The sequence below is a fragment of the Bos javanicus genome, chromosome 7 (genome assembly GCF_032452875.1).
Source record: "Bos javanicus breed banteng chromosome 7, ARS-OSU_banteng_1.0, whole genome shotgun sequence".
Lineage (NCBI taxonomy): Eukaryota > Metazoa > Chordata > Mammalia > Artiodactyla > Bovidae > Bos > Bos javanicus.
The window spans coordinates 20,135,669-20,162,809 of NC_083874.1; the positions used below are offsets into that span (position 1 = coordinate 20,135,669).

Sequence of the window (27,141 nt, forward strand, 5' to 3'; positions counted from 1 at the left end):
TTTTATGTGTGTTATACCACAATTTAAAAAAACTTTTAAAGATCATTAAGTCAAACATGAGCTGCGTCAGGGGGTAGCGAGGCAGGCAAGGTGGGGGAGCCTGATGGGGAAGAGACCTATTTTGCACAAAGGACTCAGAGAAGGCTTCCCTGGGAGGGTAACATTCAACCAAGACATCAGGGTAGGGGTGGAAAAGAGAAATGTGAGTTTAAATTTGAGAAGTGTCCAGACAGCCCCTGGCACAGTGAAACTGCCTTGTGAGAAGTTGGCTGCCTTGATTAGGATGATCTTAAACTCAATGTTTTGCCACCTGCCTGTGGGCTACAATGTTCCCGGCAGTGGAGATGGCTTATGTAAAGGCCCTAGGGTTGGAACATAGGGCTTTTTTTTTTTTTTGGATGCACCACACAGCATGTGGGGATTCCCTGGTAGCTCAGCCGGTAAATAATCCACCTGCAATGCAGGAGATCCGGTTCAATTCCTGGGTTGGGAAGATCTGCTGGAGAAGTGATAGGCTACCCACTCCAGTATTCTTGGGCTTCCCTAGTGGCTCAGCTGGTAAAGAATCGTCCTGCAATGCGGGAGACCTAGGTTTTATCCCTGGGTTGGAAAGATGCCCTGGAGGAGAGACTGGATACCCATTCCAGTATTCTGGCCTGTATAGTTCATGAGGTCCTAAACAGTTGGACATGACTGAGTGACTTTCACTTTCACACAGCATACGGAAAATATCTGACCAGGAATCGAACCCGCGTGCCCTGCAGTGGGAGCGTGGAACACTGGACCATCAGGGAAGTCCAAGTCTTTGGGGTGGGGATACACTTGGTGAATTGGAGGCTGACAGGGCTGGAGTTGAAGGAGCCGGGAGAGCGGTCAGAGTAGAGGTGGCAGCTCTCGGTTTCGAGGCGGTGGTGGGAGCAGTTCTTGTCCAGGCCTCTAGGGGGCAGCACTAGCCGCAGGGAGCGCAGAGCCGTGGCGGGCTCCCCCGCTGTCCATCACTTAAGCCCCCTCCTTGCTTGCGAGCTTTGTGTCCACCATTTATTGAGCAATTACTGCCTGCCCGGGCCCATGATGGAAGGCTAGGACCACAACATTCCCGAGGAGGACAGGGCGGTGGCTCCCAGCGTCCAGGGGAAGTGGCCATGGCCATTTCCTGCTGACCCAGCTGGCCAGCTGCTGTCAGCACGCCCCTCCCCCCTCCCCCCACAGGGGTTTCCTGTTTGTGCAGCGCTCGCCCAGCTCCATCTCCAGGGGACTCCCTGGCGGGCGGGGAGGAAGTGACTTCCTCCACCAGACGCTGGAGCTCCCCGTGGGACCCGGCCAAACGCCGCAGCCCCCGCCGCCTGCCTCGAACATCTGGCTTGGAAGGAGGCACGTGGGGATCACAGGAGGCCAAGGAGGACTCAGGTCACAGATGGCCAGTGAGATGTGGCCCCGGGGCCTGTGAACCTCCTGGAACCATCCAGCCTCCCTGTGCATGCCTGTGACGGATGTTCCATGGGGGATGCCCTCATCCACCGGGTGTTTCTTCCCCTCTCCCTTTTCATCTCCCCTCTGTCCTGTCTCCTGGTGTACTATCTCTCTAGCTTCCCTTTTCCTCTCTGCTTTATCCCTCCTCTCCTTTTTTTTTTTTTTTCTTTCTATCAATGTTTTTTGAGCGTGTGCTGTGTACTGTGTCCTATTCTAGGTACTGAGGACAGGGCAGTGATCAAGACAAACACCTCTGCCCTTTAGGAGGGGATGTTCCACCAGGTGAGATAAGCAAACACATATGCAATCACTAAGCAGCTAAGCAAATACATACGCAATCACTAACTTCCTCTAAAGGAACTAAAACAGAGGGCTGGGATTGAGAGTGGCCAGGCGGCTTGAGCTAAGGAGCTCAGAGAAGATCTCTCTGAGAGGGAGGCATTTGAGCTAAGACTTGGGTGATCTGAGAGAGACAGAGCAGTTACCTGTCCAGACAGAGGGTACAGCCTGTGCAAAGGGCCTGGGACAGGCTGGTGCCTGGCATATTGGAGGAGAAGTGAGGAGGCCCCCTGTGGCTGGACCAGAGTGACAAGGGGCAGAGAAGGAGGACGTGGGAGACGGAGGGCATGGGGCAGGTTGTACAGGGCCTCCTAGTCTGCAGGAAGGACTTGAGCTTTTACCCTGAGGGCTGTGGGTGGGGGAGGGGCAACACATGACTCAAGTGCTCACAGGAGCCCTCTGACCACTTCAGGGAAGACAACACTGTGACAGACAGGAGCCAGGGGATAGAGTAGAAGCAGGGCCTCTGCAGCTTCCAAAACCTTTCTGTCCTTCAGGTGTCTGCTCCCAGCCCTGAAGCAGGCAAATTCTCCTGCTTCCTATCCCCCCACCCCAACATGGAACTGACTTGTCCTACTTATTCATTGAACATCCTGTGAGACTGTTGGGGGAGCACCTCTGAGTCCAGATGCCAGAGTTCAGGGTCATGAGTTCCAACCCCAGCTCCCTGGATGCCCCTGGAAGGTTCATATGCCTCTTTGGGCCTCAGTCTCCTCCTCTGCAAAATAGAACAACAGCAGCACCTATTCCAGGAATGACTCAGGTACTCACACAGGACCACACAGAACCCACAAAGGGTGTTCCCAAAATTACTCCTAAATAAAAGATGGGAATGCAACCATGCCCTCCACCCAGCCACCTCCAGACTCACCCAGTGTGATGGGCTTGCTGTCCTCCTGGTCGGAGCCCATCCCTGCCCGGGGACTGCCACTCTGCTCTGCATCTGCAAAGAGAGGGAGGGGGAATTGGTGACGTTGCCACAGGGGTCCCCATCCCGAAGGGAGGAGGCGTCAGCCCAGCACTAGCTGGGACCAGCACCATGGAGACAATGGTCTGGAGCATGGCGTTCCCTGGCTGCTGCCACAGAGGGTCATGGATGTCTTTCGTCACTGGGGTCACAGGTGAGAACCCAAGTGCAGGAGCTGGCTCAGTCATAGGAAGTGCTCTCTGAGCCTCAGTTTCCTCTTCTGTCAAGTAAGGATAACTCATTTAATCCTGCCTCCACTGTATGAGGTGGGAACCCTCATGCCCATTTTACAGATGGGAAAACTGAGGGCCAGACAGGTGAGTCCTTGACCCCTCAGGCCCACTCCCATCTTCCTCTGCCTTCAGAGTCCCAGGAGCCCAGCCCATGGTCTTAGGTTGCTATTCAGGGTCCCCAGAGAGGGGGCTGAGGGGCACATTTCCGCAGCTGTGATGTCCCCCTCCCCTGCCCAACTTGGGGGCTCCCTCCCACTCCGGCGCCTGCCCCCCCATCTTATCTAAAAATAATCAGGCTCCTTGGCAGCCGGGTGAAGCAGACAGACGCTGAGCTCAGCGTTATTGGCTCCGGAGAACTAGATGGAGGGCGAGTCACGCCAGCCCCCTCTGCAGTCCCCACCCCCACCCTCCACCCTGGGTTGGGGGCAGGGGAGCACTTGACCAAGCCCAGATGGACAGAACCCCTAGAGCCCTATTCATTTATGTCTCAGGTCAAGGACAAAGATGGCCGGAAGCACCATCAAATGACGGAGAAAGAATCAGGCCCCTGCCACCTGCCACACTCCAAGCCCAGGGCTGTTCGCTGTGTGACCTCAGGCAAGTTGCTTACCTGCCCTGAGCCTCAGAGTTTTCTCTTTCAAATGTGTGAAAGCATTTCACAGGCCCGACTGGATTGGCAGGAGGTGGCAAGGGGATATTAACAGTATATATTAAGCACTTAGGGCATATTGAGCTCTATATACATGGTAACATCTATCCCATTATTATTATTGTTATTTTTAAGTCCCTAAGATGACTGTAGATATGGTGCTTCGTTGTTCTCATTTCATACCTTCCCTTAAACCATTAAGAGCTACTTCTCTGGCATTATTAGTGTACCCATTTTATAGACAAGGAAATAGATGGTTAGAATGACGAAAAAGTGCCTGCACTATGCCCCTTGTTTTTTTTTTTTTTTTTTACGGTAGTGTATCATTTTATTTTACTTACTTTTTAATCCCCCCCCCCACCAACCAGGGGAGCAACTTGTGGGGATCTTAGTTCCCTGGTCAGGGATCAAACACATGGTCCTGGCAATGGAAGCACAGAATCCTAACTACTAGCCCACCAGGGAAGCCTCCCCTTGTTAATTTAATTCATACTCTGCACATGTATCCAGACGTGCAGCGCGACCAACATAAACTGCTTGGCATCTGCAGTTCGGTGCCTGAGTTCCCATCCCAGCTCTGGGAGCATCCGAGGCCACATGGTCCTGGGGAGGTCACTTCCCCTCCTGGGGCCTCAGTTCACCCAGGGTTGCTGGGGATAATAGTAATGATGACACTGCTCACAAGAGTTACAGAGCCCGCGCCATCTGCCTGGCGTGGAACCTGCAGCTTTGTACACACTGTGTGCTGAGCACCTGCTGGCAGCCAAGACCGTGGATGCTGTAAAAAGCCCAGGAGTGCCCCACCACCACCCCGCCTCCACGTCCCATCCACGACAGAAGCGCGTGCAGGCAGCCCTCCTTGGCTTGGCTGAGCAGCCCCCTGTGTGGCCAGCTCGGCTGGGCAAAGCTGGGCAGCAGCAAGGGGATTGTGCCCGGCTGGGCCCCACGCCCCATGGCAGCTCCCGGGCTGGGCAGCCAGCGGCCCCTTGGAGCCAGCCTATCCTGCTTGAATGGCCGCGTGGCTGGGCATGGGTGGCCACTGTTGGGAAGGGCCCAGCCTGGGCAGCCAGCCGTCGGGCTCCAGGCCTCGGGCACAGACCCTCTTCGAGAACCGGTGCCCATACGGACTCAGCGGGCAGCGGTGCCCGACTGGCACTCAGGCGCCTACCGAAGGAGGTGGGGGTATTTCCCAAGTGCTGTCTGTGTGTTCCTGCTTTGGAACCAGGCAGCCGGGCACTGCGGGCCTCTCCCTGTGCCTCACTCCCCACATCTGTGAAATGGGCACCATTACAGCGTCTCCCTCAGAGCTGTGAGCCCTTCACCCACCAGAGGAGAGTTTCATTACTGTTGTTACTCTCTGGTTGTTTCTGCCTTGGGTGCCTTTACTTCCTATGGATTGAAAGCCATGGCGCTAGGCTATGGCTGGCTCTAGTCTGGCGCCCTTATCCTTTGCTCTTGACCTCAGGCCGGCCATATCATGTGTCTGAGCCTCACCTTCCTCATCTGTAAAATGAGGATTTAACACAACCCACTTCCCAGTGTTTGTCAGGTCTCCATGTCAGCTAATAACAATTGTAAAATGTTGGTGCCAAACCGACATTCAATACATGGTTTGGGGGACCTAAATGAGAGTGTGTTTTTAAGTTTCTTTCCTTTTTTTTTCTTATGGAAGAAAAATTGGTTAAGGCCTTTCTTTCTTTTGACTGCACAGCATGCAGAATCTTAGTTCCCTGACCATGGACCAAAACCACACTTCCTGTAGGGGAAGCATGGAGTCTTAACCACGGGACCACCAGGGAAGTCCTTTTAATTTAGGTTTCTAATTGATCATTGCTAAAATTTAGAAATGGAATTGGTTTGGGGGTGTTAAGCTTGTTGGAGAAGGAAATGATAACTCATTCCAGTAGTCTTGCCTGAGAAATCCCATGGACAGAGGAGCCTGGCGGGCTATAGGCCACGGGGTTGCAAAAGAATCCAACATGATTTAGTGACTAAACAACAACAACAACATTTTGTATCCTGCAACCTTGCTGAATTCACGTATTAGTCCTAAGACTCCACCCCCTTTTTTTTTTTAATAGATTGCTAGGGATTATCTGTGTAGACAATTGTATCACTTGCAAGCAGAGCTAATTTTATTTTTTCCTTCCCAATCAGTATGCCTTGATTTTTTTTCTTGCCTTATTGCGCTGGCTAGGCCTTCCAAACGGAGAAGGAAATGGCACCCCACTCCAGTACTCTTGCCTGGAAACTCCCATGGACGGAGGAGCCTGGTAGGCTGCAGTCCATGGGGTCACTAAGGGTCAGACACGACTGAGTGACTTCACTTTCACTTTTCACTTTCATGCATTGGAGAAGGAAATGGCAACTCACTCCAGTGTTCTTGCCTGGAGAATCCCAGGGATGGGGGATCCTGGTGGACTGAGGTCGATGGGCTCGCACAGAATAGGACACGACTGAAGTGACTTGGCAGCAGTAGCAGCAACAGGCCTTCCAAAACCCTGTCGACTACAAGTAGTGGGAGCAGGTGTCCTCGTCTTGCTTTTAACCTTAGAGGAAACCCATTCAGTCTCTCACCGCTAAGAACTATGTTAGCTGTGGGTTTCTGCAAATTCCTTTACTGGGTTGAAAAAGCTCATTCCCCTGCCACCCGCCCCCTCTGCCACCCCCTCCCCTGCCTCTCTTTCTCTCTGTTTCCTATACTCCTGGGAGTTTTTTTTAATTTAAATAAGTATAGTTTCTAAATTATATGATGCTATACTTATATGACATCTCATTAAAAAAATTTTAATTGACTTTTAGATTGTTTTGAAATATACATTACATGTACTCTTCCATTTAACTGTTTCTCAGTGTACAGCTTAGTGGCACTAAGTAAATTCAGACTGTCTTGTGACCATTCCATCATCTATCTCCAGAACTTCCTTATCTTCTCAAACTGAAACTCTGTTCCCATGAAACACTGACTCTCTGTCCCCTACCCCAACCCCTGGCCCCCACCATCTACTTGTTATCTCTATAGATTTGACTCCTTCTGTGTCTGGCTTCTCTCACTGAGCATCACGTCCTCTGAGGTTCATCTACATTGTAGCAGGTGTGAGAACCTCCTTCCTTTCTACTATGCCATCTTATTTTTAACCATCCCTAAAAACCTCAAACTATTTCTCACCCACCTGCTGACCACTTGCCAGTCATTTGGCTTCTGGAAACTCCAAATCTTCTGGAGCTGTCCAGTGTGGGAGCCCTGAGCAACGTGTGACTTGAAATTTAAATCGGCTAAACTGAAATTAAATGCAATTTTCAGGACTTCAGCCATGCCAGTTACCTTTCAATACTGGACAAACACACTTGGTCAGTGGTGACTGAATTGGCCAGCACTGAACATGCCATCATCACAGAAAGTTCTATCAGGCTGAGCTGCTCTGGATATTTCCATGAAAAATCAGAAAAAGAGCACAGATAATTCTTCCACCTCCTTTCTACTTAGAGACCCAGAGTGGATAATGCCTAAAGGCTGGCTAATGTCTGACATCCCAGTCCCCAAGTGGGCAGCTTTCATTTGTTGAGCTTTTACTGTGTTATGAGCTTCATGGCACTATCTGACTAAATCTACCCAGTTGATGAGGTTTGTAAACTGAGTCCCAGCTCAGAGAGTCTATATTTCGAAGTTGATGTCTATGGAAAGAAATTGCCTAGCACAGAGGAACTTGACTAGGACATTCCTGCTCCCCAAGACGATGTCTGGGGACATCTGTAGTTGTCATGACAGGGGAAGGAGCTCCTGGTATTGAGGGGTTGGGCCAGGGATGCTGGCCTGGGAGAATCCCACCGAGAGTTGCCCAGTCTCTGATGTCTGGACTGGGGAGGGAGTCCAGTCCAGATCCAACCATTCTCAGTAGAAGCAAAAACTGGCTCTTGTGGCAGGGAGGGGGCTAAAAATTTATCTTTTTTTAAATAAAACACAGATATATAGACATAGATACAATATATAAATAAATATATAATATACCTGTGCTATTAAAATTTCATGAGGTTCACTGATTAGGGAAAAATCTGTCTAAAAAGGCTTTTTGTGTGTGTGCTAAATCGCTTCAGTCTTTTCCAACTCTTTGTGACCCCGTGGACTGTTGCCCACCAGGCTCCCCTGTCTATGGGATTCTCCTGGCAAGAATACTGGAGTGGGCTGCCATGCCCTCCTCCAGGGGATCTTCCCGACTCAGGGATCAAACCTACAGGTTCTTTACCACTAGTGCCACCTGGGAAGCCCAAAAAGACTCTTTAGGCGGAGGTAGTAATGAAAGAAAAGTGTCCCGTACAATTTTAAAGGGCTGTCAAAAGAGAAAGAATATGCAGCAGAAACCGGAAGTGACCTACGTGGTCTGAAGCATTTACTTTATTCAAAGTCTGCCAACTTCTGCTGTGAGTCCTCGCACAAGTGCCTGACATCTCTGAGCCTCCATCTCCTCATCTGTGAATCAGGGCTGAACTGCACTACTGTTAACCTCTCTCCTTTGAGCACTTGGCAAATTGACTGCCAAGCACCTCTGGGTGCCGCCTGCCTGGGGGAACACAGCAACAAACAAGAGGAGCAAAATTCTCTGCCCTCATGGTACTGATGTCCTAATGGTGGAGTGCCAGGCAATCAACAAGGAAGCAGATTAACCAGGAGTATATAATTTCAGCTGGGTCAGGTGCAAGGGAGGTCATTCAACCCAGAGATGAGAGTGGCAGCCCCTGGTGGGTGAAGGGCTGTGACTGGAGCTCCTGGGAGGGTCATCAAGCCCACATCATGTGAAACGGTACATTCCAGTAATTAATACTTAGTGAGTCACCCCTTTAGCTGTGTTGGGAATGCATGTTTCACCTCCACTGACTCGTCTAATCTTTGAAACTCTCCCAGGAGGGATGTGTGGTAATCACCCCCATTTTCCAGATGGGGAAACTGAGGCACAAAGCGAGGTGGCGACATACACAAACTCACACAACACCAGGTGGCAGCAATGGGACCTGGGGTCAACGCCCAGACACCCTGAGGCCTCACGTTTGGGTCCGTGGAGGGACTAGGAGGGATCCAGTGGGGGCCCTTGGAGGGGGGCTCAGAACAGACAGAACCCCTTCTTTGTTAGTAGTTTGGGGCGATTCCCCTGTGTTTGAACCCTGTTGTCTGACCAGATAAAGCCCCTAGCTGGGGGTCCCTTGATGCTCAGCTTTTTCCAAAGTTCTTTCTGTTACTAAATGTGGTGTTGGGACAGCTGGGGGCAGTGAGGAACAGCCATTTCACTTATGCCAACAAGCCCCTCATGGGAGAAGAGCCCCCAGACCCTAATGTCCATGGGAGCAGATGCCCCAGACCCTGCTGCATGGGTCAAGGAAATTTCAGAGCACCCTCACCTCACTGAGCAGAGAGCTAAGGTGTAGAGTGAGAAGATAGGAGATGATGATGCTAAATAATAATAATAATAATAAAATATTGGCAACAACCAAGCACAGACAGCCTACCAAAGGCCAGGTGGCAGGCTGTGCATTTGACAGTCCTGTCTAACACCCTGCAGCAATCCTTGACTGAGGCTGACAACCACACGTGACCCAGAGAGGGTAAGTAAGTTACCCAAGGTCACATAGCAAGGAAAGCCGATGGGCCAACCCGGATTTATGTGCTCCTCTCTTAAAGAACCTATCCGTAGAAAGCCATCATTTAAAGAGATACATGCACCTCAGTGTTCACAGCAGCACTATTTACAACAGCCAGTACAGGGAAACTGCCGAAGTGTCCACAGACAGATGAGTGGGTAAAGACCATGTCGGGTCTATACACAAGGCAATACCATCTGGCCATGAAAAGAATGAAGCAAATGCCACGTGCAGCAGCCTGGATGGACCTAGAGATCATCACACCAAGTGAAGTCAGACACAGAAAGACAAATATCGAATGATGTCACTCACATGCGGAATCTAATATAAAAGATGATATAAATGAACTTAATTTACAAAACAGAAACAGATTTCAAAAATAAAATTATGGTTACCAAAGGAGAAACGTGATGGGGAGGAATAAATTAGGAGTCTGGGATTAACATACACCGTGAGTGCAAGAGTGCTAAGTCACTTCAGCCGTGTCTGACTCTTGGCGACCCTGTGGACGTAGCCCGCCAGGCTCCTCTGTCTATGTGATTCTCCAGGCAAGGATTCTGGAGTGGGTTGCCATGCCCTCCTCCAGGGGATCTTCCTGACCCAGGGATCAAACCAGCATCTCTTAGGTCTCCTGAATTGGCAGGTGGGTTCTTTACCACTAGCACCACCTGAAAAGCCTTAACTTATGCACGAGTATATATAAAATAGATACACAACAAGGACCTACTGAATAACACAGGAAACTGTACTCAATATTCTATAATAACCTATATGGGCAACAAATCTGAAAATAACAGATACATGCAAATGTATAACTGAATTGCTTTGCTGTACCTTTGAAACTAATACAACACTGTAAATCAACTATTCTCCAGTAACATTTATTTTTAGAAAGAGGGGGCCAGGGGAAACATCCTTGAATGTCTCATTGAATTTTATATCATGTCGATTGCTGGCTTTAAGACATTTGCCTGTTGACAAGCTTTCTCCTGACCTGCTGCTGTCCCTGGAGTCCCCCACTGCCCATCCCCGAAGACGTGATTTTCTGCAGCCCCACTCAGATCAGATGTTCGATCTGGCACTTGGTGCTGCTCAGATTACATTCCAGACTGTGTGAGAAAAACGTGGACACTCCAGAGAAGTACCACAGAACCAAAATGCACATTCTTGACCTGGGGAGTGGGGCACCTACAGGGGTCCCTTGGGTGTCCACAGACTCCACCTGACCCTGGGGTTTGTAGTCAAAAAGCCTGAGCCTTGCTGTGGGCCTCTTGGGCAGCTGTGGGACTCCTCAGAGTCTTTCAGGCACCCTGGGGTCATGAAGAACAGGCTGTGGGGCCCAAACTTGTATGATCCTGGAGCGTGTTTTAGAAGCTGGAGTCCTGGAGCCCTCCTGTGTTGGAGACTCAGCCCTGACACAAGTTGGCCTGTGACCTCGGATGAATCAGGCCCCTCTCCCTCTGAGCCTCAGTTTTCCCCATCTATAAAGTGGGCTTTCTCTGTTGCTGCCTTACTTTATATGGGTGTGAGGCTCAAATCAGAGGAGACTCAGGAGGGGAGGGGTCCATCACAGTCTAAAGGATAAATACTGTTTGTGTGACAGCATATTTCCAAGCTCAGAAGTTACATGAACTTTGTCCCTCCTCTGCCCACAGCCCTCCAGGGCTCTCACCTCCCTCGGGGTAAAAGCCCGAGTCCTCCTTGTGGCTCATAGGCCCTGCACGACCTGCCCCATCCCCTCTCTCCCCTCCCCTTCTACTGTTCTCCCCATCGCTCACTCTGTTCCGGTCACACAGGCCTCCTGGCTGTTCCTCCAACATTGTCCTGCCCCAGGGCCTTTGCACCGGCTGTGTCCACTGCCTAGAACACTGTTCCCTCTGTATCTACGTGGCTCACATTCTCTCCTCTCTCTGGGACCTTCCTGAAAGGTTTCTTCTCTGAGAGACACTCAAAGCTCTCCAGCACCATTCCCAAAGCGCAGCTAACCATGCTCATGCTAGTATAAGTGAGACTGGCCCTGGACAGACAGCGGATGTGTCTCAAGCGACACCCTGGCTTGGCCTGGCACCAGTTCTCTTGACTTCCCAGGTTCGCGGGGTGTTTGTCGGCAGCCGGAACGTCATCACCTCCCGTGGCCTTTCCTTCAAACAAACACATGATCACAGCGGCAACAGAAATGTAAACTGGATCCCATTGACAGCGTGTACAAACTGTTCTTTCCTGTCCGTGGCCACGAGCCCAAATTTGGTCTGTCCTAGCCCGTGACAAAGGCGCCGCCATGGCCTCCGGTCCAGCCCTTCCCGCCCTGGAGCACCCACCCCCCTCTGCACCAAACAACTCTTGCTACTATCCTGGTGGCTGAGACTCCAGCAGTTCCTAACTGGGAGGTCCAGACACCGCCCCGGCATTCATCTCCCAGATGTTTACTGACCACCTATGCTTGCCGGGCACTGGGGAAGTGGCAGGGAGCCAAGGGAGGGGAGACAGACAGGAAGTGACCCAACAGAAGGAGACCGAGATAATTTCGCTGGTTCTAAGTTCCACCGAGGCAATAAAGCTGGGTCAGGGGACAGAGAATGGCTGGTGGGGGCGGAGGTGACTTTTAACCAAAAAGTCAGGCAAAAACTCTTTATAAAGACATAGGGAAGGGAAGGAGCCAGCTGTGTGGAGAGCTGAGGGCAGATGGCACGGCAAGTGCAAAGGCCCTGGGGCAGGAACAAATACAGGATGTTTGAGGAACACAGCATCTGGCCCAAACGCAGTACACAAAGCCAGGAGACCTCAGGCCACTCAGGGCACCACCCCCCATCCTGGGCCCTGTGGGAAGCTTTGATTTTGGTTGCAAGGGTGATGACTGGATCTACGTTACATTTTAAAACGTCTCTGGCTATGAGGATGTGGAGAAATTGGAACCCTCGTGCATTGCTGGTGGGAACATAAGATGGCGCAGCCGTGGTGGAAAACAGCTTGGCACAGGTCCCTCCAAAAGTTAAACATAGAATCACCATGTGACCCACGCCTATGTCTATACCCCAAAGAACTGAAAACAGGGCTCAAGCAGATACTTGCCCACCCATGTTCACAGCAGCTAGACTCAGAGAAGTCAAAAGACAGAAACACACCAAGAGTCCATCAAAGCACAAAGGATAAACAAATTGTGGTCCAGCCACAAAATGGAATATTACTCAGCCTTAAAAAAGGAAGGAGGTTCTGGCACCTGCTACAATGTGGAAGGACCTTGAAGACGTGATGCTTATAAGAGAAGCCAGAGACAAAAGGACAAATACTGTCTGGTTCCACTCATACGAGGTCCTAGAGGAGTCAGATTCACATAGAGAGGAAGTAGATGGTGGGGCCAGGGGCTGGGGGAGGGGAAAGGAGTGAATGTTCAATGGGGACAGAGTTTCAGTTTCAGAAGATGAGAAAGTTCCGGAGATGATGGTGGGGATGGTTGCAGGACAGTGTGAACAGGCTTAATACCGCTGAGCTACGCACTCATAAACGGTTAAGACAGTGAACTTTATATTATATATATATTTACCATAATAAAGCAAACACGCATTAAATCTGGCTGCTCAGTGATTTCTGCACTCTCAGAGGCTGGAAGTCCAGGGAGGAGGGGTGGACAAGGATCCCAGTGGGCATAACAGCTTGGCCTAGGGTAACAGCCAGGGGTGGACAGAGTGGGTCACACTTAATTCATCTTTTGGATATAGAAAGGACAGGACTTGCTGAAACTATGATTACACCCACTTAAACCTGGCAGGATACGGAAGAGCCTACGGTTCCCGTTCAGGCCCCACAGTGCATCCGCTGGGCTAGCCTCGGCTGCCACAGTGAGCTCGCACACGGGATTTCTTGTCCAACCTCAGCGGGCTTCCAAATGGAGCTGGCTCTGCTGGGCTGCCACGTCCGCCTCCCAGCACCGGCCAGCTAGAGAGAGAACCAAAGCCAGGTCCTGGAATTCCCAGCTCCTGGGTGTCACCGGTCATTTTTAAACATCGCCGGCCAAGGTTCAACTTTGTCCTGGAAGGCCACACTGGTCAGGCGACCCTGGTCTTCATCCTCCTCGTTCTTGCCATGGAACCTTCCCTGCCCCTCTTGCTCTCATGCCAACTCCAACCATCTTTCCAAGCCCGGATCTAAAATCTCTTTTGGAACACCCTCCTTTCGTACTTTGTCCCACTTTTGTCTGAGTTCTCATCACACTGGACTGAGCCTGGGTCTTTTTTTAATTAAAAAAATAAAAAAATATATTTATTTGGCTGCACTGGGTCTTAGCTGTGGCATTCAAACTCTTAGTTGCAGCATGCAGGACCTAGTTCCCCGATCAGGGCTCAAACCCAGGCCCCTAGCGTTGGGAATGTGGCGTCTTAGACACTGGACCACCAGGGAATTCCCAAGTGTGGGTCTTTAAACGTATGAAAGTCCCAAGTCCTTCTTGTGGCCCACAAGGTTCTGCATGACCTGCCCCATCCCCTCCCTGCTCTCCTCTCCTCTCTCTCCCCCTTGTTCACTCTGCTCTAGCCAAATGGGGTCCTTCCTAGTTCTCCAACATCCCAGGCATTGGTCCTGCCTCAGGGCCTTTGCACTGCCTGGAATGCCTTTCTTGCAAATGTCTGCTTGGCTCAAGAGCTCTTTATTCAGGTTTCTGTTCAAGTGGGGTTTCATGTCCACAGGACCTGGCCTTGATGCTCTGTAAGTTTGGGGGTTCACACCCTCGTGTCCCTCCTAAGAAATGTGACCATGGATTCCCGGATATGTCCCATAATCTTACAACCTGCTTTGTGTCCCAAGCCTCCACCTGCCTCCCGCATGAGTCTCTGTGCAAACCCAAGCATAAGGGGAAAGGTTGATTCTTTCACTCAAGTATTGACCACCTACAGTATACCAGGCTGTGTCCTAGAGTCCAGAGACACAGCAATGTACCAAAGAGACACAAAGTTCTGCCCCATGAAGTTTGAGGTCAAGGTTTCTTCTAGGCCACCTTGAGGAAGGCCAGATCAGTCACAGCAGGAAGGCTTCAAGCTAAACTGAACCTGGACGTCCCTGGTGGCTCCCACGGTTAAGAATCCATCTGCAATGCAGGGGACCTGCATTGACCCCTAGGTGGAGAAGATCCCCTGGAGAAGGAAATGGCAACCCACTTCAGTATCCTTGTCTGGGAAATCCCCTGGACAGAGAAGATTGGTGGGCTACAGTCCATGGGGTTGCAAACAGTTGGACCCACTGAGCGACTAACAGACTGAACTTGGACTTCCCTGGCAGAATAGCAGGAGGAAGGCCCAGAACCGAAATTACTCTGGGCTTCAAGGAATTCTAGTACAAATCCTGAGTCTCCCTGGGGACACCCTGTCTTGCACCTGCAGGCTCAGGACTGCAGAACTCCCAAGGCCAACAATCAGGAGAACTGGATGTCAGTCTCACCAATGCTGTGTGATCTCAGCAAAAGTACTTTCCCTCTCTGAGCCTCCACATCCTGATACAGAGGTTCTAAACCACCCCCTGGTGGCCCTCCTACAGGGATATTTGGATAAATCAAAGGGGAAAAAGGCAAGATGCTAGACATCCTCGGCCCTCGGGGGGAAATCTGGACAAAGCGTCCAGGCGGAGAAGCAGAAGGCCACGGCCGGGGTGACCTCCTGGGCGCCGCACCCCGCTCCGCCCCCCCCTCCAAGGCCTCCCCCCGCCTTGTCCTTCCTGACCCGCCACGTTCCTCGAGTCTGGACCACACTTTCCATCTCCCTCTGCCCTGCTGCCGGCCGCCTGGGCCCCAGCCAACCTGCTTCGGAATTACTTTCAAAGAAAAGTTTCTTTTTTCTTCCCACCCAGCCCGGCTCTCACCCCCGCCTGCTCCGCGGCCTGGCTGTGGGCCCCGCCGGGCACTCGTGGACACCTTGCCAGCGGGTCAGGACAGCGGCCGTCCACCACCCCCCCGGCCGGCCACAGCGCCAGGCCTGGGAGGTGCTAACGCGTGGCTTTGGGCTGAACTTGGGGCATCCGGTGGGCTCTGGGGGGCTTTGGCACAAGCGGTTTGGGGGTGTCTGGCCCGAGAAGCTGGCAGGGAGGCCCCCGTAGGCCGCGGGGCCCACTCTGAGGCCTGCAGGCCAGGGCTCGTCCCACCCCGGCCGCTCTTGGCGGCCACGCCACCTATGACATCAGCGCTCTGGCGGCCATTTTGTCAACGCTTCCTCCCAGCTTCCAGATGCTTCTCCGACCTAGGCGGCCATTTTGTGGGCGCGGGAGGAGCTGGCTGGCTGGGCCTGGAGTCCGGGATCCCCTGGGGTAGGGGTCGGCGGCGGCATTGGTGGGGGGTGCTGAGCCTCCTCTGCGGCCTCCGCGGGGTTAAAGGCTCTTATGCCAGGAGGGCGGCGTCTGTGCCAGGCAGGGGTAGGAACCCGCCTGCTGCCACCCGGGGCCCGGTGCCCCCCGCCACTCGCTCGGCACAAACCAGACTCCGGGTGGCACCAAGGATGTGAAAAACAAGGTTAAAAATACCCACACGCGCAACACCCGCCCCCCCCCCCCCCCCCCCCCCCGCCCCGTCCCCTCCAATGTCAAATGTGTCAGCGCCACCCGGGGAGGGGGGCAGACTTAAAATAACTCGCTGTTTACATTTGGAGTGAATTCCTGGCTTCGCCCGCAGCCAAGCCAAGGCCTCGGCCTGCCTCCCTGGCAGCCCCGCCAGGGGTTGGGAGCTGTGGAGCCGCATGTGCCCAAGGGCTGAGCGCGCACGTGTGGCCGCGGGAGGGGACGCGGCCCCGGAAGCCGTCTGAGGCCACGCGGTGGATGGAGGCGGCGGAAGCCCAGAGCATCCCCCATGCCAAGGACGGGGTGGGGGCGCCCGGCCCCTCCCAGTTTCCCTTCTTTCTGAAGTTTCTCGGGCTTCGCGTCACCAACTCAGCAGCCCCAGGGAGGGGTGGAGGAGGTGTTCGGGGGAGGCCGGAGGCTGGCAGCCTGGGCCAGGGAGGCAGGCACCAAGGGGAGGCCTCCAGAACAGGGCAGAGGCCCGCCCTGAGCTGTGTGCCCTTGGGCCAGCACTCCCCCTCTCTGAACTAAGACTAGGTGCTCTCCCCAGTGTTGTCTGGGGGGAATCACACCCGCAGCAAATGGGGAGCCTGCTGACTACCTCAGTTTCCTTCTATGCAGAAAGTAGATTTTGAGATGCAAACCTTTCAGACTGCTGGGAGCCCCATCTTCCAGAGGGGTCAGAGATGGGAAGGGACTTGTCCCAGGTCTCATGTCGGTAAGTGGACAATCGGATGGGAACTCAGTTACTCTGGTTCTGGTGTCCACATTTGTAACCTGCTGCCTGAAATGCAGGAGGAGGTCATAGTTGGCGTCATAGTTGGTGGGGAGACTTTTCTTCCCTGCCTCTTCTGTGGCCTCTCTTCATGAAGCCTGGCATGCAATTGGTGCTCAAACAGTGCTTACACATAGCTGGCAGTCAACAGATGTTTGTAGACAAGTGAGTGTGAATATTCCTGCAGAGCCTGGCACATGGTAGGCACTCAATATGTGCCTATAGCATGAATAATTGGGATGATCCTGCTAGGGCATGGTATACAACAGGCACAAAATAAATGCTTGTAGGACATGGGAATCCCCTGTTGGGAAAACGGGGATATTCACAGGGAAAGACCAGGTTTAGGAGTGTAGATTCCAACCAGTGGTGATACAGTGGATTTCCACAACAGGCCAGGGCAGGGTATGAAATGTCATCCAAGCATTGCCCATCTCAGGCCCCCCTGGTCTTTTGAGGATCAGCAGAAATCCTCTTTTGCAAAGCCCACCCAACTGCTCCAGGCCTAGCTATCAAAGGCAGGACCTCAGGGCAGGAGGAACCCCCCAAAATAATAGAAACTTGGCTTGGGGACCCAGGAAGGCTTTCTGTTAGAGGGCACATTGGAGCTGGGGCCTTGATGTCTGAGTAGGAGTTTGCCAGGTACAGAGGGGCTTGTAATGACAGAGTATGAAATACATTGTCATACATTGTAGAGACAGTGTATGAAAATAATGATAATCATAACTGCCATTTATTGAGTCCTTATATGCCAGGAGCTGCATGCAATCACCGGAGAAGGCAATGGCACCCCACTCCAGTACTCTTGCTTGGAAAATCCCATGGACAGAGGAGCCTGGTAGGCTGCAGTCCATGGGGTTGCTAAGAGTCAGACACAACAGAGCGACTTCACTTTCACTTTTCACTTTCAAGCGTTGGAGAAGGAAATGGCAACCCGCTCCAGTGTTCTTGCCTGGAGAATCCCAGGGACGGGGGAAACTGATGGGCTGCCATCTATGGGGTCGAACAGAGTCGGACACAACTGAAGCGATTTAGCAGCAGCAGCATACAATCACAAGAGCTATGTACAGATTTACAGAGGGGCAAAAGAGGTCTCAGGGAGGTCAAGCAATTGGGTCCAGTGCATGCAGCCAGGACTTGAACCCACGCAGAGATTTGGCCTCACTACCTGCTGCCTCACTGAATGTGTCTGGGTCTGGCAGAGACTGGGCAGGCAGCACATGGTGGGTGTGTAGCAAAGACAGACAGCCCTGTCTGTATGGGGTGGGCCAGACTGTCCAGCTTTAGACATTCTGCAGGGCAGAGGAGGACCCTAGAGGCCTGCTTTCCCCAGAGAGAGAGGGCTGCAGTTTCTGGGAAGAGGGGCATGGCTCCTACTGCCTCTCCTTGGCCAGAATGGCCCCAGTGAACCCAGGAGCCTCCAAGAATCTCCTCAGTCAGCACCTAAGGGAAACTAGGGGGGTGGAGGCCAAAGACCCTCCATATGTCACTTCAGTACCCCAGGAGGAAGGTGTCCAGGCAGAATCTCAGGCTGGCCACATAAACCCTGCAGCCTCTACTTGGGTGTCCAGTTATTCCCACTGACCCTCACAGTGTACCCATTTCATGGATCCAGAAACTGAGGCACTGGAGTGGCTTGGAGCCAGGCTATTTGTTTCAGGGACAACTCCTTGCCCAACTGACTGTGTGACTCCGGGTTAAGCCCCTGGTTCTCTCTGGGTCTGTTTTCCCACGTGGCACATGGGGCTGGAACAGCATAGTAACAGTCTAAACAGCTTTCTGTGCTGGCCTTTGACCAGGTGTCACAGGGCTTCTGTACTTTCCAGATAGTGTAGAGGTAAAGAATCCACCTGCCAATGCAGGAGATGCAAGTTCAATTCCTGGGTCTGGAAGATCCCCTGGAGAAGGAAATGGCAACCCACTCTAGTATTCTTGCCTGGGAAATCCCATGGACAGAAGAACCTGAAGGGCTACAGTCTGTGGGATCACAGAGTTGAATATGACTGAGCAACTGAACATGCAACATGCCACAGGGGTTCCATAGCTGTGGTCTCATTTTACAGGGACAAAATGGGCTCAGATGGGGGAGTCACTTAGTTGCCCAGTGGCCCATCTCAATGAGCATCATGGGTTTCCTCATACCTGTCTCCCATGTCAGGCATGGGGGAGTGGCACTTTCTGCCTCCCAAGCCTCCTACATTATTGCTACTGATTCCTGAATTGGTGCCCACTGTGTGCCAGTGCTCCTGGAACCCACGGAGCAGTTACAGACGATCATTCCCATTTCACAGCCAAGGAAACTGAGGTGCCAGCCCAAGCCTACCAGGTGAGATCAGGAATAAAAAAACGGGAACAATGCAGCCATGCAAACAGAATACCCAGCTTGAGGCTGGGGGCCCCACAGTTGCCTGCCCAACCCACCCAGAGCCCTGCGGGCCACCTGGGGAACCACTGACCTATCCCAGCTTGCCCACAAACAATATCCTGACTCCAGGAGAGGGCCCTGGGTATGTCTGGGGGCCGACCTGCTCCCCCTTTTCCCTGCCTGAGTCCAGGCAGGAGGCAAGGGGACAGGAGGGCCAGCACCAGCCTTGGAAGGGGCCTCATGATCCAAGTGACTGTCCAAGTGAAGTGCACGGTCTTGCTCTGCCCAGACTGACCAATGCCACTGAATTCTCATGCTTCTGGAGTCCGCCTCTGCCTGGCTGGCCCCTGGCCATCCCTGGCCTGGGCCGGAACCAGCCCTGTCTTCTCAACTCCCACCCTTGCCCCCCAAAGCCTGTTCTCCCCACAGTGGCCAGAGGGCGCCAGTGAGCACTGAGTCAGGCCCTCCGCCTCCTCTGCCCACAGCCCTCCAGGGCTCCCACCTCCCTGGTGGTAAAAGACCAGTTCCCCTCCCTGTCCTCCCTTCCTCCCTGTCTCCCCCTCGCTCAGTCTGCTCTGTCCACCCGGGCCTCCCGGCTGTTCCTCCAACCTGCCAGGTCCAGTCTTGCCCCAGGGCCTTTGCACTGGCTGTGCCCTCTGCTTCGGGTGCCCTTCCCCCAGTTCTTTGCACAACTGGTTCCTCCTCACCGCTCAGGTCTCAGCTCAAATATCAGGTCCTCAGACAGTCCCTCCCCAAATAGTCCATCACTCTGTATTCCTTAACTTTATTTTTCTCGACAGCCCTCATCATGAACTTGTTCTTTGTCCATCTCCCCCACATGACTGGGAACCTCACCAGGGCTGGATTTCTGTCTGTCTTGTTCATGGTGGTGTCCCCAGGACCTGGGAAAGGGCTTGGCACACAGTAAGTACTTAATAAATATTTATCAGCTACCAAGAAGTTGTACTGACTGAGTGCATGCAGGCCCCATGCTATCTTAACCCTTCACACGTCTGAACTCATTTCCCCTGGGCAACCCTGAAAGGCAGCGTGTTTTACAGATGGTGATATGGAGGCCCAGAGAGGGTTGCCATTTTCCTGAGGTCATACAGCAAGCAGGTGGCAGGGCCAGCACCCCGGTTAAGACCCACTGCCTTACTTTGCTGATACCCCCTTGCCCAGATAGGGAAACTGAGGCTCAGGGACAGAAGGGACTAGCTGAGGGTCAGAAGCAGAGTGGGCTCTGTGCTTCCTGGGAAAGAACAGAGCGATGATGAGCAACATCAACAACAATAATAATGATGGTGCATTCTAATGATTGAGTCGATGAGAGTTGATAAAGGGTTCCCTCCATGGGTTGGTGCAGAGTCCTGGAGGGGAGACTTGGGGGACGCCAGCCCCTTTAAGAGCCTCCCCCTCCCCAGATGGGGCTGGCCCGGCCTCCCCTTATGTAAGCAGGCCAGCTGCCCTTGCATAACCCGGTTACATAAGGAAGCAGGGAACAGGCTTGTCCATCCGGCAGCAACCTGTCCCAGGCTGTCTGAGGGGCCAGCCTGGGGCATAGGAGCGCCGAGGCCGCCCAGAGCAGCCAGCGGGTACAGCCCAATTCAAGGCCTTCTAGGTCGGCCCCTGTGTGGAGGATGTCCCAGACTCCCCCAGCCACAGCATCCCCTGGGCAGGAGAAGTGAACGATTTCCAGCCTGAAAGTGGACAGGGGATATTCCCATTGCTCTGAAGGGGAACTGAGGCCCAGAGAAGGCAAGCGAGCAGCCTGCAGCTTCACAGCCCCGGTAGAGAGGGTGGAGGTGGCAGGGCTGACTGACACCTGGGCCACATAACGTCTCAGCGCCTTTGTAAAATGCGGCTGCAGACAGGACCTTTCTCAACAGGGCCTGGTGTGCAGCTGGCACTCAATAAATGCAGCCTGAAACTCAGCTGCAATTAAAACCCTTTTAACACTGTTAACCAGCCTAACCCTTGCCTCATTTGACATTTGAGAAGCAGAGGTAACGAAGAAAGGTGAAGAGGTAACTGCCCAATCCCAAAGGTGGGGGAACACCACGAGGCTCAAGCAATGCCATGAGCACAGAGGAGCACCAACTGTGTACCAAACCCTGACCCAGATACCATTCCATCTGCCCAGTGGCCGAGAGAAGAGAAGGCATTTTTCCCAGATGAAACCCACACGCCACCAGGCACATGCAGCCACCATCTGACCATGTGGGGCTGGGATGTCTGGATGCGATGCTGCCCACCCCCACCCCCACGCAGGCACTTCAGTTCCTCCATCTTTGGGAGGCTGGGGGGTGGGGCTTGGGAGCAAAGCGGTGGCCCCCTCCTTTCCCCTTTCTCTGGGCACTGGCCCTTTAAGCCAGCAGGCTGCCAGGGCTTGTCCTGGAGTGACCCCAAGGGGCGGGTGTGGTCAGGAACAAGGGGCCCATTCAATTGCTGTTGCCGCCTCCGGGCAGCCCACAGGCTGGCCTGGGGTGGTGAGGGGAGGAGACTGGCCAAGACCGGGGGAGAGAGACCGGGGGTTGAGACAGACAAAGGGACAGAGACCCAGACAGGGAGACTTTGGGCCTCGGCTGCATCTCTTGCCTCCCTGGTTCCACCACATCAAGGGTTTGAGGCCGGCCTACTCCCAGCCAGGCTGCAGCCCCAACTTGATCTAGCTGAGCCTGGCACCTGCTCACCAGCACCCAAACTCTCTAGGCCCAAAGGAGGGATCCTAGGACATTCTAAGAGAGGTCCCTGACATACCCCAAACAGCCCCTTCCTAGGGGACTCCTGTATTCCCTTAGATCTGCCAGTGAAAGTGAAAAGTGAAAGTGTTAGTCACTTAGTCATAACCAACTCTTTTCGACCACCTGTGGACTGTAGCCTGCCAGGCTCCTCTGTCCATGGGATTCTCCAGGCAAGAATACTGGGTTGCCATGCCCTTTTCCAGGGGATCTTCCCGATCCAGAGAGTGAACCCAGGTCTCCTGCACTGCAGGCAGATTCTTTACCACCTGCGTTCGAATCCTGACTCTACCATTTAGCTGTGTGGCCTCAGGTTGTTGTCTTAACCTCCCTGGGCTTCAATTTTCCCATGTGCGAAATGTGGTTCATGATAATCCCTACCTTTGTGGGATTAAGGTGAAACAAAATGGTGTGAATAATCCCTGATATGTACTGAGGATTTACTTCTTAGTAAGCCCTCAGTATGCCTGCAGTTCCCCCCCATAATGCACCCCGACATCCCAGACACATACAGACAACCCCTTCCTCCTGCCAGAGGTCACCAGGGTCAATTAGAGCTGCTGCCTTCCAGCGAGGACCTACTATGTGCTCTGTTCCCCCACAGCCTCTGGAAACACCCCGGGTTCCGTCTCCCTACATATGATAAACAACAGACTTTTATTGCGGATTAAACAAAATCCTGACTTATTCCTGGGCCCCTTAGTCCCAGCTTCTCACAGTCCTGCTACCAAACCTTTCCCCACCAAGGGGCCCCCATTCAAGCAGGCAGCCCCTGCCTCAGCAAGTCTGGAAAAAGCCTTAAAAAATCTCCCAAATCTACCTCTGTCTCCCTCTGTAAGGGTTTTTTCTAGAATACTCTGCTCAGTCACTAGACGTCTGAGGACAGGCTTATTCAACTCTGACCTGAACGTTCTGTATCCCTGCCAGAAAGAGAATTCTAGAACTTGCCCTGGATGTTCTAGAACCCAAGTTGAGAAATTTCAGAGCCCGTCCTTGGACATGAGAAAATCCCACAGGTGGAATTCTGGAAATTCTGGAATTCTGACCATGTGGCTCTGGGAGAATTCTAGAATTGTCAAATGAAGATCCCAGCGTTGTTTGTTTGTTTTAATATTTATTTGGCTGCATCGAGTCTTAGTTTGCAGCATGTGAGATCTAGTTCCCTGACCCGGGATCAAACCTGAGTCCCCTATGTTGGGAGCATGGCGTCTTAGCCACTGGACCACCAGGGAAGTCCTAAGATCCTAGCTGTGAAGGGTCTAAAACAGGCCTTGGGAACTCCAAAACTTGTCCTGTGGAGGATCTAGAACAGACCCCCTGCCTCTCTTGAAACCTCTTTCCCACTTGCAAGCCATTTACCCTGAGGTACCAGTGGTATTTGCTTAGTCATGACCAACTCTTTGCAATCCCAAGGACTCTAGCCCACCAGGCTCCTCTGTCCATGGGGATTCTCCAGGCAAGAATACTGGAGTGGGTAGCCATTCCCTTCTCCAGGGAATCTTCCTAACCCAGGGATCGAGCACAGATCTCCTGCAGAGCCCCCCTTGTCCCCCTATCCTGACGCCCACACAAGACAGCCTGGGACAGAAGGCGGGATAGAATGGACCTGAGGAAGGACCCTCTCTGGGCCTCAGTTTCCTGATGTGGACAAGAAACGCAGTGTTCCCACATGCCCCCTCCCTTGTCCCTCACTGACTCTGACCATCTGTGACTTCCTGCCCACACCCAGCTGGAGAGAGAGGGGCTGGACTGGCAGCTGTCTGCGGAGGTGGGGGGTGCCCGGAGATGTCCCTAGCTGCCCTCAGCCCCCCCTGGCTGGCTGGGCACAGGGCCAGAGTGGCAACTGCAGCCCTGCCACACTGGGGTGGCCGCCACAGGTGCATCGAGATGCTTCCCGCTTTCTGCGGGCTCCACACCTCTCGGGTCCTCGGGAGCCTCAGCAGGTGTGGGCGCGCAAGCTGGGCACCCCAGCAGAGGTGCTCGGTCCATGGGGGAGGGGCGATCTACTCAGGAAAGTGTTACTTGCTCAGTCCTGTCCGACTCTTTGCAACCCCATGGACTGCTGCCCGCCAGGCTCCTTTGTTCATGGGTTTCTCCAGGCAAGAACACTGGAGTGGGTAGCCATTCCCTTCTCCAGGAAAGAACTTAAAATTTCTGAGCACTTATGCTGAGAGGTTCCTTTCTCAGAGACTATAACAACTTCAGTCTCTGAACACTGCCTCCACTCAGCCTGCAGATGAAGAAAGCAGAAGCCCAGAGATGGGCATTAACTTGCCCAAGGTTGCTCAGCTGGCCAGAGGGCAGAAATGGAGCTGGAAACACAGTAATGGTGATGATGATGATAAAGGCGGTGATGCTCAGTCGTGTCCAACACTTTTGTGACCCCGTGGACTGTAGCCTGTCGGGCTCCTCTGTCCGTGAGATTTTTCAGGCAAGAATACAGGAGTGGGTTGCCATTTCCTTCTCCAGGGTATTTTCCCCACCCAGGGATTGAACCTGGGTCTCTTGCATTGCAGGCAGATTTTTTACCAACTGAGCCACGAGGGAAGCCCTAATAGTAACTATGATTATATTACCATCACTGGTTTTGTTTTTATTACTTATCATTGCATAATAATAGAGGATGTATATCTTGCCTGGAAAATCCCATGGGTGGAGGAGCCTGGTAGGCTGCAGTTCATGGGGTCACTAAGAGTTGGACACGACTGAGTGACTTCACTTTCACTTTTCACTTTCATGCATTGGAGAAGGAAATGGCAACCCACTCCAGTGTTCTTGCCTGGAGAATCCCAGGGACAGAGGAGCCTGGTGGGCTGCTGTCTCTGGGGTCACACAGAGTCGGACACGACTAAAGTGACGCAGCAGCAGCAGCAGCAGCATTATTCATTATTACTATCATTTTTTAAAAATTTTGAAAATGAAGCCTAGTTGAGTTACAAATTATCACTAACAACAAAGAATTTTTTTTAAATTGTGGTAGAATATCAATTGGAGAAGGTGATGGCACCCCATTCCAGTACTCTTGCCTGGAAAATCCCATGGGTGGAGGAACCTGGTGGGCTGCAGTCCATGGGGTTGCTAAGAGTCAGACACAACTGAGCGACTTCACTTTCACTTTTCACTTTCATGCATTGGAGAAGGAAATGGCAACTCACTCCAGTGTTCTTGCCTGGAGAATCCCAGGGACGGGGAGCCTGGTGGGCTGCCATCTCTGGGTTCGCACAGAGTTGGACACGACTGAAGTGACTTAGCAGACTATCAATAGCATAAAATTCCCCTGGTGGCTCAGCAGTAAAGAATCTGCCTGCAATTCGAGAGACCCAGGTTTGATCCCAAGTTGAGAAGATCTCCTGGAGAAGGGAATGGCTACCCACTCCAGTATTCTAACCTGGAGAATCCCACGGACAGAGGAGCCTGGCGGGCTATAGTCCATAGGGTTGCAAAGAGTCGGACATGACTGAGCAACTAACACCACCACTTCCATTGTTATTTTATTTATTTTTTGGCATGTGGGATCTTAGTTTCCCAACCAGGGATTGAACTCATGCCCCTGGCATTGGAAGCACAGGGTCCTAACCATTGGAACCACCAGGGGAGTCCCCCAAATTCACCACCTTGGCCATTTCTAAGTGCACAGTTCAGTGGCACTGGATACCTTCACATTGCCTTGCAACCACCCCCACCATCATCTCCAGAACTGCCTCATTTTCCCAAAGGAAAACTGTCCCCATTAACTGACCCCCCCCAGAGCCCCTGGCCCCACCATCTACTTCCTGTCTCTCTAGATCTGGCTCCTCTAAGACCTCCTGTGAGTGGAACCAGACAGTGTGTCCTTTTGTGTCTGCTTCTCTCATTGAGCATCATGTTCTCAGGGTCCATCCACAGTGTAACGTGGGTCAGGATCTCTTTCCTTTTTAAGGCACCAAATTATGTTTGAGCCTGGAGGAGGGCATGGCAATCCACTCCAGTATTCTTGCGTGGGGAATCCCATGGACAGAGGAGCCTGGTGGGCTACAGTCCACGGGGTTGCAAAGAGTCGGACACAAGTGAAGTGACTTAGCATGTATGTTTGAGCACCTACTGTATGCCAGGCCCTCTCCTAGCACTCTTCATGCATTATCTTACTTAACCCCATATAGCCCAGCGAAGCAGGCACCATCTGTTTCACGCCCTTTTCAGAGGGAAGGCAACTGAGGCCCAGAGCAGTGATGTCACCTGCCCAAGGCCACACGGCACATGAGCAGTAGGATCTCAACCTGGGCTGTCTGGCTACAGATGTCATCCCTACCTCTTCCTGACACGGGGCTCCCACCTGCTGCATTAGCAGCATCCTTGGCACCGCTAACCAGGAGCCCAGAGGCCTCCCACCACCACTATAAATACATCATCAGCTGGTGTCTGGACCTCACCCCTGGGCAGTCACCTCCCCTGCATGGACAGACAGCTGGTCCACCTGGCTTCCCTGCCCTGGGGGAGTCCAGGTTGCGAGGAGCCCCTCACTCCTCCACCACCCAGACACCTGGCTTCCAGTGGGGGCCCATCCTCGGTTACAGGTACCCCGGCTGGTTCTCTAGATGCTCTGAGGTTCTTCCCCACTTTGCCTCCTGGGGCTGGGGAGAGGATCTGGGAAGGAATTGAGCATTTATTGAGCACCTGTTTTATGCTATCTAGGGGTCACTGACTCCAATTGTCAATGCAGTGGACACAGCACAGTTACTTTTTCCACTCTCCAGGTGGGAAAATGAAGGGTCAGAGAGAGGAGTACATCTCACATAGCCTGGAACAAGTGTGGACACAAATTGTGTCCATCATACAAGCAAATGCCCACCCTTACATGCTCTCCTGTCCACATCCATCCTGTCTCCCCCGGCACAGTGTCCTGGGCTGGAATGGAGATTAACAGGGGTTCGAAGAGATGAGGGACCCTCCCTCTGTCAAGGTCCAGCTTGCTTCTCTCTGTGGCCCCACAAGGCCCTACCTTCCTGGCTCAGCTCTCCTCCAACCTCAGAACAGAGAGGGCAGGGCTCTGCCCTAAGTCACATAGCAAACCCAGGCAGGGCTGAAGCCGACCCAGGCTCCTTCGATCCAGACCCTTTCTCCTGCCATCCGAGCCCAGGCTGCACTTTTTGAGGATCCTGGCCCCCAGGCTGGGGCACGGTAGGCACTTCAGGGAGGTTCACCAATATTCATTCATTTGTTCACTATGTATTCTGGGCCAGCTCTCTTCATCATCTGTACAACTGGGAGGGTGTGGTTCCATTCAGTAACCCCAAAAGCAGTTTTCCGTTTTTTCCTTTAGTGGTTTTGAGGACTCAGGATCTGTGGGTTCTAATTCTGCTCTACCTCTTAGGAGCCGTGTGACCCTAGACAAGTGATTGACCATCTCTGGGCCTGTTTTCTTACTGAAACACGGGAGTAGGTAATAGTTGCTGCCTCCCTGGGT

General features: G+C 52.8%; 1 protein-coding gene across 4 annotated transcripts in view; it reads right to left on the reverse strand.

Annotated features, from left to right (window-relative positions):
* NFIC (nuclear factor I C) overlaps positions 1-27,141 on the reverse strand; it is a 74,328-nt gene that overhangs the window by 24,847 nt on the left and 22,340 nt on the right. For all 4 annotated transcript variants that reach the window (XM_061422739.1, XM_061422738.1, XM_061422736.1 and 1 more), the window contains exon 3: positions 2,681-2,752. In XM_061422739.1, coding sequence (XP_061278723.1) covers positions 2,681-2,752 — 72 coding nt within the window. The remainder of the gene's footprint in view (positions 1-2,680; positions 2,753-27,141) is intronic.